General features: G+C 42.2%; 1 protein-coding gene across 2 annotated transcripts in view; it reads left to right on the top strand.

Annotated features, from left to right (window-relative positions):
• Positions 1 to 12216, top strand: part of UNC13B (unc-13 homolog B) — a 1359370-nt gene that overhangs the window by 833648 nt on the left and 513506 nt on the right. For both annotated transcript variants that reach the window (XM_069212466.1, XM_069212457.1), the window contains exon 12: positions 7858 to 7936. In XM_069212466.1, coding sequence (XP_069068567.1) covers positions 7858 to 7936 — 79 coding nt within the window. The remainder of the gene's footprint in view (positions 1 to 7857; positions 7937 to 12216) is intronic.

Below are 12216 nucleotides of genomic sequence, written 5' to 3'. Positions count from 1 at the left end.
TATTTTCAGTAAATGGGAGGTGATCTCGAGAGATCACTGGGATTCCAACTGACTGCTGGAGCTTCCCCCTTCCATCCTCCCCACCAGATCACTTACCTGGTGTGTGTTGCCGGCTCATGCTTCATTGTTTGCTTCGGAAGTGCTGTCCTTGCCATGCTGGAAAGTCAACATTAAAGGAAAATGGAAAAGCAGGAAGGTAAGCCCAAAAAGGTATGATACATTTTCTTGATAATAACGTGTTTAAAATATTGCTAAAATAGCTATACAACAAGGCACACTAGAATTCATTTGACAGAATATTTAAATGAACAAATCATAGTTAAAAAAACAAATTACAAATGGAATTAAAAAATAACATACACTAGTAAATGCAAATCAAGGACTTCTGGTGCAAACACAAAAATATAATAAAATACATTTACAGTAATTGGTTGCATTAAAGTACAGTGGATTTTTTTTCTCTCGTTATTCAAGCAGACATTGTAGTCCATATTATAAATCACAAGTCGAGGTTTCAGCCCTTATGATGAACTTGACCAGGGCCATCATCAGTTCAGATTGTCAAAATGACATTTAGATAAAATAGACCTAAAAGTTCCTCTTGGTGTTGTAAATAAACAAGATATAAGGGCCAAATTGATCCTGCAACCAAGGCGAAGACTTTTGCACTAGGGAACAGCCACCCAATGCAGAAGAAAAAGGCCTATTGTAGGCAACTTGAAGAAGAAACAGTAGTGGTCCACGCAACAGCTATTTCTCGAAGTCAAAAACAGTATGTCAGAATCTTTTTCAAAACATATGATGTACTATGCCCGTATAAGGCTGAGCGAAGAGGGGTCACTGCACCAGCTGGGTGATTTATTCCTCCCCTGCAGTGACAACCCTTCTAAGAAATAGTCCATTCACCCTTCAGCATGGTCTTGGATGTCTCATCCTTTTGATACATATCGAGCAGTGCCTGCACATAAATGTCCTCAAGCTGATTTGGGCCATCCATCTGCTGCTGAAGGCCTTTCTCCCTTCCATCTCAGGAGGCACATCCAAATTCTGTCAGACAAGAATACCAGAGTCCATCAAATAAACCGGTAGGCTAGAGTGGGTCTGTGGGCTGTGTTGGGACACAATTTCCCTGTGGAAGTGGGCGCAGCAACAGGATGATATTCTTTGTAGTGGGTTAGCTAGCAGGCTCCCTCAATGTGGGGGTGTCTACACCCCAAATTGACTGTGATGATCTTCTACGGACTGGTGTTCTTTTCATGGATCTCTTCGCCACAGCCCAGAAGAGGGTCTGTCCTCAAATCTGTGCCCTGCACGTTCTTTTAATGGTTCCTTGGGAATTGTCTTCCAGTTACTAGTCTCAGAAGTCCAGTGCAAGGTGTAGGAGGATTGAGCACACCTGATTCTTATCATCCAAGGCTGAGATTGAGGCCCTGGTACACCAGTATGTTGGCACTCAGCATTCAGCCGTCCTGTTGTCTCCTGGGCCTGTTCTTGCAGCGGTATGATCAGGTCCCCTCCACCTCAATCCCCAGATGCTGTAGCAACACGCATTACGATTGAGGAGTGCCAGTTGGAGTACTTTTGTCTTTCTGATGAGGTTGCAGGTGTTATTTTTGCTGCAAGGAAGCTTGCTACTAAATACATCCACGTAGGTCTCTGGACTAAGTTCATTCAGTTGTGTGAGTAGGAAGGGAATAATTTCTTATAAACTCACCTTTACAACATCATTGTGCCTCCTTTAGCCAGGCCTAGCAGTAGCTACAGTTGAGGGCTATCTGTCTACTTCAATGTATTTGTCTTATCAACCTTCCAAACGTGATCACCATTAGTGCGCATTTTCTGAAAGGTTTGCTTTACTCTGTTTTTTGCCCCTCAGTGGGATTTGAAACTTGTTTTGACTTTATTAATGGCCTCGCCATTTGAACTGATGTACAGTTGCCCGGTTTGACTCCTAAGTCTGAAAACAGTTTTGTTGGTGGTGATTACCTTTTCTCGCACGGTTGGGGACCTTCAGCTTGCTCACTCTTAAGTCTTCTAACTGTTTAAATTGGTTCTTCTCACCTGCCCATCCTTTGTGCCAAAAATATGTTTTGCGTTTCATATGGCACAAACTATTATTTTTTTATTTTTCTTTCCTCCTCAACATCCAACCATCTTCCTGAGCTGATCTTCAGGCATGCAGTGCTGTTTTTCATTAACTGTACATGACAAACAGAATTGACGACCAGCCTTTGTGGGCTTCGCTGGAGCTAGAATGGCCAATGTATTGCCTAAATGCACTATTTCACATTGGGTCATCATTTGTATCCAGACCTGCTATGCCCTGGCAACAAAATACCTTCTGGAGGCTGTTGTTGATCACCAGGGCCATGGTTGCTTCCACGCCCCTTTCCCGAGATGACCCGTTTGCTGACATCTGCTGGTCAGCTATGTTATTATTTCTGCATATTTTTGCAAAGCACTACTGCCTCGCGTCTCTGACACACAGTGATGGGAACTTTGATCCTGCTTAGTTGCAAGATTTCCATAGTTTACTGAGTGTGTTCAGTCCAACCTCCCAGAGAGGTGTTGCTTTGGGTCTAATTCAGAAGAAGAAGAATCTACTTGAAACTGTATCCATCAGAATATATGTTCATAATATTTGTGATTGTAGATAGACAGATGCTGTGCATACTCCTGCCTTCCAGCATGGGCTCAGACGTTGACAAGTTGTTTTTCTTTTGAGGCACGAAATATGCTACTACTCCACTCTTAATGAACTGTGTGCATAGGCAGCAAATTTATCCTAGATTGTTTTTTTTTTTTGCTATTGGGTTTAGACGTAACAGCGAGGGCTCCGAGTACATTGTTTCTCATGTGGCTTTTGGGCCCACACGGGTTAAATTTCGACTGTTTACCAGACACCCCCAGGGGATGCGGGGGATATCATTTGCATCTCGGGCGTCAAGCGTTGATCAGTGGGGGTGTCCAGTAAAGTAGTGCAACTGAGAGTTGCACCAGTAGTTGATGTCCATGCTCATTGTACACGAAGGATGGAGTCACTGCACATCTTGTGACTCGAAAGACTACTTTGAAAAACAAAACAAAAAAAAAACTTGCAAATCTCCAAGCCCAACACTAAATGTCAGGAGTTTGAAGAGCATGTGAATCTACAACACTACACACCACAAAAAGATGCTTAGAAGGAAAGGATACTTTATCTTCTAGTGGATACATAATCTTAACTGCATTTTCTTCCTTGTCTGACCTCCTTCCCCATGAGCTAAAACGTGACCTATTAGATCCCAGGATATGCGAACAAGGTAAGGGCTCTGTGATTGTCGCTGTTGCAGTTCTCTCTGCATGTAACAATATGGCGCAAAATGACCATTGAGAGCTGATGCAACCATGCTGCTTTGTGCTAATCGTACCCTGGTGACATGTCACACCAGGAACAGCATCGCACCATTTGGTGATGCTGAAAAGACATTGCTTTGGAAACGATTTCCAGACCAGTCTGAAGCCTGGAAGAAATATTCATAAGATGAGCAATCTGCAGGAAGATTAACTGTCTACCAGAAGTTGTTACCAAAGCTAAGTAACTTGTTCCTCGAGTTCTGTAATGCATGTTGTACTTGTGGAGTATACGAAACTGCGGGTTGCCCAGGTAGCTGGTTCCTATCCATATAAGTTAAAGCATGTTATTTCTTTCAGGGCAGAGTATACTGAAGTAATCTAGCCATGAAATTAGCACAACACCCTCATGTCACACCGATGACTTTCCGTTGTGCTATTTGGCCAGTGTAAACTTGATTGTTGGAGGTTAGCTTAAAAAATATCTTTAAAAATGTTTGTTTCGTAACACTGCTGCTTTACAAGCCTGTATGTTTTATGTTCAGTGTGCATTTAATAAGATTATTCATCTTGCTCTGGGCTCCAAGTTATTTTCAGCTCTGTAGGAATATTGTAGCAGTTAATCCTTTATTCTGTCTGGCGACCGACACTTTGCATATGCACTGTGCTGCTTAGCAACCCTGAGCCTTCACAGACAGCCTGGCATTGGATTTAGAGGCTCCAGGGGGTTGGCAGTTTCTGCTCCCAGTGTCCTAGGTGTCAGTATTTTTATGACTAGATGTAATATTTCTTTTCAACTTCACTGTATGGTTATACGATTCCACATGCTAATGCACATGGTTAATATTGACTATTAAAATTGGGTCAGTGATAAAAATGATGGCTTTGCATTCACTTCGTAGGACACTCTTAGTATTGGGGTGTGATCTGATGAGCCCAACTACTATTTATTAACCCAAACACTATTGCAATTTACCCAATCATATTTATGTTGTCCCGGGCTATGCTGGCAGATTGGTTTTTGACCTGATGTTGTATTTTGATTTGCTGGCAACATAGTCATCAGCAGCATCTTCATTGTGCTGTGGTTATCCAAGTGATACTGGCACAGCTGCATATAAGGCACAAGGTGAAAGGAAGGAACAGAAAGCAAGCAGTGGAAGACAGTCACATGACAACATATGATGTGTTCTAGAGGGAACTTTGGGATTCAAGTCTGAATAGCAGGAAGGATATTGCCTAGTGAAGAAGTAAGGCGACAAGAATTGCGGCAGTACATACATATGCAGATCATAGATAGTAATGTTACCCATTTGATGGCAAGGAAAGTCAATACAAAATGGATCTTTGTCCCACAGGCATTCAAGGAAGGGATTGAGTTGTCTGGACAACAATCTCTTCTGGGTATTCTGAAAGCTAATAATGTGGTCCCATGGTATGTGGTTGTGCATTGAGTTTAGCTTTCACTATACAACCGACTACACACATATGACTAAAGAGCGATATTAGAAGACATGGTCCTACAAATGCTAAGGTTGAGATGCCATGCAAACAGTTTCACCCCACCGCCTCCACTGACAGTGAAAGACATTGTACCACCTGTTTACACACGACAGTATGGCCAAAGAGGACCAGACCTCTAGAGTAGTAGGAAGAAAGCAGGGTGATGGTGGTCAGTAGTTCAGGAGATGTGCTTCTGGAAATTATTTCCCTGCCAGTTTTTATTTGAGGATCGCTGAGTAGCGTGCATATCCTATCCAAACTCAAGGTACTTGAGGATTCTGGATCTCTGTGTAATAACCTCCCTGCAAGTCAAGGAGATAGTTCACTAGGACACCGTTGCCGCCTTCTTCACGGACATCTAAAATAACTTTCATGTTTGCGTGGTCCTTTATCTGCACCACGGCTTCCTTTTTCAGAATCTTCACTGAAAATGGCTGATTTCAGGAGGAAAGGAGCAAGTGTTGGTATCCATGAATATACAAATGATCCTCTATTCTAGCTTTGCAGGGCTGATCTGTCTGGCAGCGAGTATCTTATGCCAGATTAGCAGATCCAGCAGAGCTAAAAAAAACTAGTTACCACTCTCTGGAGCCCCGGGGTAGGCTTCCTTTCCCTGGCGGTGGATTTAGAGTGCCACATTGGGAAGTAGTGATCCCTTCCATAGTTGACGCAGCAGAAGTGGCTGTCTGAGCCCTGATGCTATGGTATAACTACCTTCTTCTCCTTGAAGAACTCACAGCGGCATCACATGCTTGTGCTCTCCAGTGCAGCGGCACTGAGAGGGGAAGGTCCTGTAAATAACACTGGTGCACTTAAAATTCACCTTATTCACCTGCTCTGCGTCGTCACGAATGTGGAGAACCTGAAATATAAAATTGAGAGTTGCCTTGATTAGCGTAATTTTAAATATTGTTTTTGAATAGAATATATGAGGTACTCATCAAACCTTATCGATTTGGAAGGTTTTTCATTTGACCACTGCCGAGGAAGTCAAGGGCTACACTTCCCTTGCAGGGACCGTCTTTTTTGTTATATATTATTCAGCGCTTGGCATATGTGGGATGCCAGCAAAAATGGACGGTTGTTCAACCTTGCCAAACTATAGCTAAAGCAAAAGTCTTATTGGGAGTGGTATTTGAGCATTCCCCTCCTGAGTGGTAAACACGCTGAATGCATAGACGAGCTAAGGCTGGGCTGAGTTTTCACACCTGAATCACAACACATTTGTGAAATAGCATATATACACTGGGTGACCCCGAATTCCAACCTTGTGCTGTTGTAGAGACATCATCGTACAGTGTGGTTAGGCAACTGGAGGAGTTGGAAATGGAGGACACCTACCTTCTGGGTCACATATGGCATTAGGAGGATACCGGTTGTTGACAGTGTGCAAGGATGACAGCGCTAGGAGAGACAGATCCAGGTTCCTTAACCCTAAGCGTCCAAATGTGAGTTGTGATGCTAGTAGTCATGTTGAAACATCCCTGTTAGGACTCACACGCTGGTTGCCTCTCAGTGGCAGCTGTTAGAAAGGTGCAGTCCACTACCTCCCATATTGAGAGAAAGATGACATCAGTGAAAATTGAAACTGAAGGCTTTAGAAACATGGTTGTGTGAGCACACAGTCTCCTAGGACATCTATACGACAGTGGCACATCAGAAATTGTGGGGATGGGGAATGGTGTGACCCTCATTGTCTTTGAGTTAATGTGTCCCAGAGCCAACATTCAAAGGAGCACCTCAAAAAGAGTCAATAAGACTCAAAAGGGGAATTCGAGGTCAGAAATGTAGGAAAACTGTGAAGGTTGATTATAAATTCAAAGGTACAGAAAATAGAAAAATGTAAATGCATCATCTTATTGAAATGCACAGAAATAATTTGCCATGAAGGCTCTCAAATACAAAATAATGCAATAATGAGCAAAATCAGAAAAACAGACTAAGTGTAAGGTGTGCTGCAAATCAATACAAAACTGAGCAGCATCTCTAGAGGCTCGGTAAAGAGTTTAAAGATCCCTGGCTCACCTCCAACTTCAGATGTTTTACTGACATTTCCAGCATGTTAAATCATTTAAGCTGATGGTGTGAACATCTTTCCAAAACATCAAATTAGTTCTTCTAAAACGTCACATAATCCTACCTTCTAAGCCAGAGGTCCTCAAACTGGGTGGGTGGTCCCTCCTAGGGGAGCCTCAAATGAATCCGGGGGGGCTGGAGGATGGAATTGGGGCACCAGGCTTTGGCCAAACGGAGAATTTTCTGATAACAGGCTTTGTTTTAAGCTGAAAAAAAAAAATGATTAGCACCAAACCGATCTGTAATGGGCCATCACTAACATGTTTTGTCATTTATATTCAAGATGGGAGTATGTGTCAAAAGGGAAGGGACTCCAAATATTCTTCAAAACCCAGTAATTGCACTGCAGATACTTTTATACGTTATTAAGGCCTGCCTGACCAAAATAGTATGTTTGGCATCATGTATTTGATTGCATTTTTAAGACAGTAACAGAACTTAACTGCAATGTTTAAATACGGCTAGACATAATTAAACATTGCCAATTTAATAGAATAATTGTGAAAATTTTGGAGGGGGGCCGGATGATTTTTTTCCCCCACTTGGGGGGTAAGGGGGTCACGGTATTAAAAAGTTTGAAGACCACTGATCTAAGCACTAACCCACTACATTAATGTTGATTTGCTTCCTTTTACCTAACTTCATCCGAAGGTGTTAGAACAGACTAGTTACATAAATAACCAAAAGCATTTGTGAATCAATGCAATAGTGTTGAAGCAGGAAGAACCTTGAAAATATTCAAAAGCTTCCTCTAGTGAGCTTGTCAGAGAGCAATATCCTGCCAGTCCTTAACAGGAGCGCAGTGGTCGTATTTCACACTTCTGCAGGTTGGTGGTAGTTTTGTGTCATCGCTGCAGTTTTGTCTTTGCTCTTTGGGATATAGCATCCTGTGTTCATTGTGTTCTTCTAATCTGCTATTTATTGTAATCCTGTTGTGTTTTCCAGGCCGGGAGGTGGCTTGTACGGCATTGACAGTATGCCTGATCTGCGGAAGAAGAAGCCCATCCCCCTGGTTAGCGACTTGGTAAGGTTTTTTAAAATCTATTGGGGGTATCACCGTTTTTGTGTTTTATTTCTGAAATGATCCTGTGAAGGTTTTGTCACATTTCACTTCAAATTTCCATTGTGTCAGTGTTTGAAATGTGATGATGCCATCAACACCAAAACAGTAATCACATCAAGTGCAGTTGAAATGTACAGATGCAGGGTTTTATTTTGATGGTTTCATCTTTCCCTGTCAGACAGATCTCATGATTGTGGCACATTTATTTGCAGTGTTTTTCTATAGAGCCACTTCACCAGTTGGTATTATAGAGCCTTATAAGAAAGGTTAAGTGCTTATACATAACCTTACAACAACAATAGTCCAAAATCTACCAAACATTTAGGGAAATTATAAGGGAAGGTTGGAAATAGGGGCTCTTGTGAAGAATAACCAATGTATCATATCTTAGTGTGTCTTACTACATTTCAGGGGGGCCACTCAAGCTGGGGAGCTGTAACGTGTGTATACAATCTTGGATGTTCTTGGTTTGCTAAGGTGAAGTCATTTATCTTGAAAGTTCTTAGTTATGGTTTTTGCAGAAGGAAAGGATATCAAGACTGTTTTCAAATGCATTAGGAGGGTGTTCCATTTCTTTGGCACAGATCCAGAATAGGATTGTCTTCAAGCTTGTGTCATTTGGAATTTCTGGGGTTTAGATACTTTGTTGCTGAATTCTTCAATGCCACCAGAGATGTTCAGAAGATGTAATAGGTAACTGGGCCTGTTTAGGCAGAGTGGTATGTATGATAAACAACAGAGATTTAATTCGTTTCTGGCTTCTAGGAAGAAAAAAAACAATAAAGATCCTTGAGGACTGGGGAAAAGTGGTCTTATTTTCAGTGTGTTTTTTGGCAGTGGTCATCTAGAAGTGAGTTGGTTGGAGGTCCAGTTAGATCAGTATTGCCTCCATCCACTCTGAGATTACCGCATTGCCTATGTCCACTCTGAGTTCACAAATGACCACGATTGCTCACTGATTCACAGACTGTGTCCGTGTACATCGTAGTTGACAATGAGTGCTCACTGTCAGCCTGTAGTACTATATCTTTATATAAATTAGAATTATTGTTTGCTACCTCATTTGGGGTAAGTTTGCAGTCTTATGTGAGGTTGCACAAAGTTTATTCACACATGTACAATGATGGTTTATTTTTCTGCTTTAATTCATGTGACGTGGCTATACAGCTGCAATTTAGCATGTCACTCTAAAATAGTTTGATACTGGTTTACTGTATCTGTCCATAGCGTAAAACTATCAGAATGAATAGATAATGCGATTCTTGGTTGCTCCCACCTTCTTGAATTATTCCCAACATCTGAAGGCTCTGTGAGTAAAACAATATACAATCCAACACTCCGTTGCACACCTTTATTCTTTACACTCCCTTCATTTTCTCGTTTCATACCTTATTTACCATATTTCTTGAAAAACACCTTTGCTAAAAAGCCAGTGACAAACCTAATTCTATAAAGTGGGGCGCACCTGCACTTCACAATAAAGACAGAATATCCTACCTCGTTCCTTAGTGGCCTAAAACCATATAAAACGTATAGTCGCCAAGCCAAAAAAGCTTTTACAAGACTGGAGTAATTCTCCTGGGTGTTTTAGATGATCCAATGTTTGTTTTTCTGAAGATTTTTAACTATTCTTATCATCGTACCTCACATCTTAAACTACCAAGTGTTCTGCTCTAAACCAGTGCTAAATATCTCCCTCATTGACTGACGAGGTATATTAAGTCAAAAACAAATCCATGGCCAGGCATTCCTTATGACACTTACCACAATACCTTGGTCTCCAACATCTCGTAACTATAAGGCACATGCCAAAAGTGATTTCCAAAGACCTAATCCAGCACCAAACAGATTACCCCTTGATGCACATCACACTAAAATGCATATTTATAAGTGCACACATAACAAGTAGACTATGTTGTAACTGGAGGCATAGTTTTGTAATTTCTTTGGGAAATATTGTTTATATCTTGGTTAACGGGGCATTCCTTACCCATATTAGACATCCCAATTGTAAATTTGAACAATCACTTCCTATCATAAACCCTGAAGAAGCACGAGCGTCCAGCTCTCATCCTGATGAATGGCTGGCACAGTTGACATAAAAAAACACCCCTTTTCCATAATAAATCATCCTGTTATGGTGAAACTCCAAACCATCATCATTCTTAAAGGGTACTGTTCCTTTCAACTGGGTAAATGGATTTCCAATCGATTCTGATGATTGTAAATGCTTGTATCTTGCAAGTAGAGTTTGCCCTAGTTAAAAAAAGCAATAGTTGCTTCTGTGCTGATAAAACTCAAACTGGACACGCAATACCCCTAGAATCTGAGACCAGTAATGAAGCTACTATTCTTGGTTAAAATCATTGAGAAGGTTGTTGTTCAACTATGGGATCACAAGCTTCGCTGTAACTACAGTACGGGTTTCAGCTAAAATAAAGTACGGCGACCCTGAAGATACTTTTTGTCCCTATTGATCTCAAAGCAGCATTTGATGTCTCCATCATGAGATTCTGCCTAACATGCCTGCTCCACACACAGGAACTGGTGACTCTTCGGTTACAACCTAAAATTTCCAAAATAACTGAAATTACGGTGTTCCACAACACCTTCTCAGAACATGTCTTTCAAACCTTAGCTCTTTCACACCATACAAACAGTTTGCATTTGCCTTTCCAGTAACCTTCTTGCTCCCCTTTCAAGGGTACTTCACTCTGCAGTAAAACTCATCACACGAGCTAAGAAAATTCCCCCGTGTCACACCTCTCCTCACTGATTTACATTGAGCACCTGATGAGCAAGCTTCTCAAAGTAGTACAAATCATGGCATCCAGTGGAAATTCTTAAAAGGAAATTGGCTGCCAAACCAAAGTACCACTGATAATTAGCAATTCTACTGCTTCATCTTGTGAGAAAGGTCTGTACCTTTATGTGTACGGGAGCAATAGCTTTGTAATTTAAATCACTATATCAAAATATTTTTTTGAATTTCTTGTTTTGAACATTCACTAGTGAAAAAGATTTAGGCCCCGATTAAGAGTCTGATGGTGTCTAGACCTCCAGACTCTGGGTGGAGGTCGGACTGCCACCAATGCGGCGGTCCAAGTGCCATATTAAGACCAGAGTGGTCGTGCCGCGGTGGGACCACCAGGATCGGAGATCCCGACGATATGGCGGTTGCAGCGGTCCTAATCCACCTGGGCAGTGCTGCCCTGAGGATTACAACCTCGTTCTCTGCCAGCGATTTCATGGTGGTATCACTGCCATGAAAAGGCTGGCCTGAAAACGGGTGCAGGGGGTCCCTGCACTGCCCATGCACTTGGCATGGGCAGTGCAAGGGTCCCCCTGGCCAGCAACATCGCAGTGTTTACTACTTTGCAGACAGTGAACATTGCGAAAGTGCTGGTGCACCCTGCATTCTCCAGCACTGCCGCCGGCTCCATTATGAGCCGGAGACAATTCTGTAGGGTGTTTCCCACACACTGGGCCAGGGGGCGGAAACTGAGGTTTCCACCCGCCGACCTAGCAGGAAACTCTTATTGGGCCCGGCAGGGAGGTAGCCACTATGGTGCCAACCTCCCCGTCGGATGTTCGGCAGACGGTTTAAACAGTCCGCCAAATTCGGAATGAGGCCCTTAGTCTCTTCATACTGAAGTGCATTACAACAGAACTGAATGTATATAGTGAAACTGTTTTGAACTGAGGTCAATTTATAATCTTTTCTACTGTGGTTATGATATAGTATAAATTGTACACTCAATGGTATACACTGATATGTCAAGTCCGTGGTCCTCCAAGTGCTTTATGAAATTAACCTCTTGTAATTCTCTTATCTGCTTTCATTCCCTTTCTGCAGGCCATGGTAAGTGGTTTCTAGGAGTGGATCCCCCACCCCTTCTAGATGCCCTCTAATTGTTTTTTATTTTAAGTTGCACTTTATCTTCTCTGCACATCTAATTTCACTTGGTTTATTTTGAAGCTTGCCATGCCTCCAAGCATGTGCAGGCTCATTCCCCTCCACATTACTGATTTAATGGACCATATACAGTGCTGCAGGACTTCCAAAACATTTGTCTGCTCAGTGTTGGCCTTTGCAGGCAAAGGCCAGGAACCGTGCAGTCATTGCGTCATGTGCCTCCCACTCCTTCCATATTATACCTGCTGGTGTCCTTTTATGGAAGCTGGAGGGCTCTGGATTTTAGACTGTGGCACCAGTCTCTGTGATTACACCCCTAGATGCT

This window comes from Pleurodeles waltl, chromosome 1_1 (assembly GCF_031143425.1).
Source record: "Pleurodeles waltl isolate 20211129_DDA chromosome 1_1, aPleWal1.hap1.20221129, whole genome shotgun sequence".
NCBI classification, from domain to species: domain Eukaryota; kingdom Metazoa; phylum Chordata; class Amphibia; order Caudata; family Salamandridae; genus Pleurodeles; species Pleurodeles waltl.
Note: the sequence above shows the minus strand (reverse complement) of the source record. Positions and strands in the feature narration are given on the sequence as shown.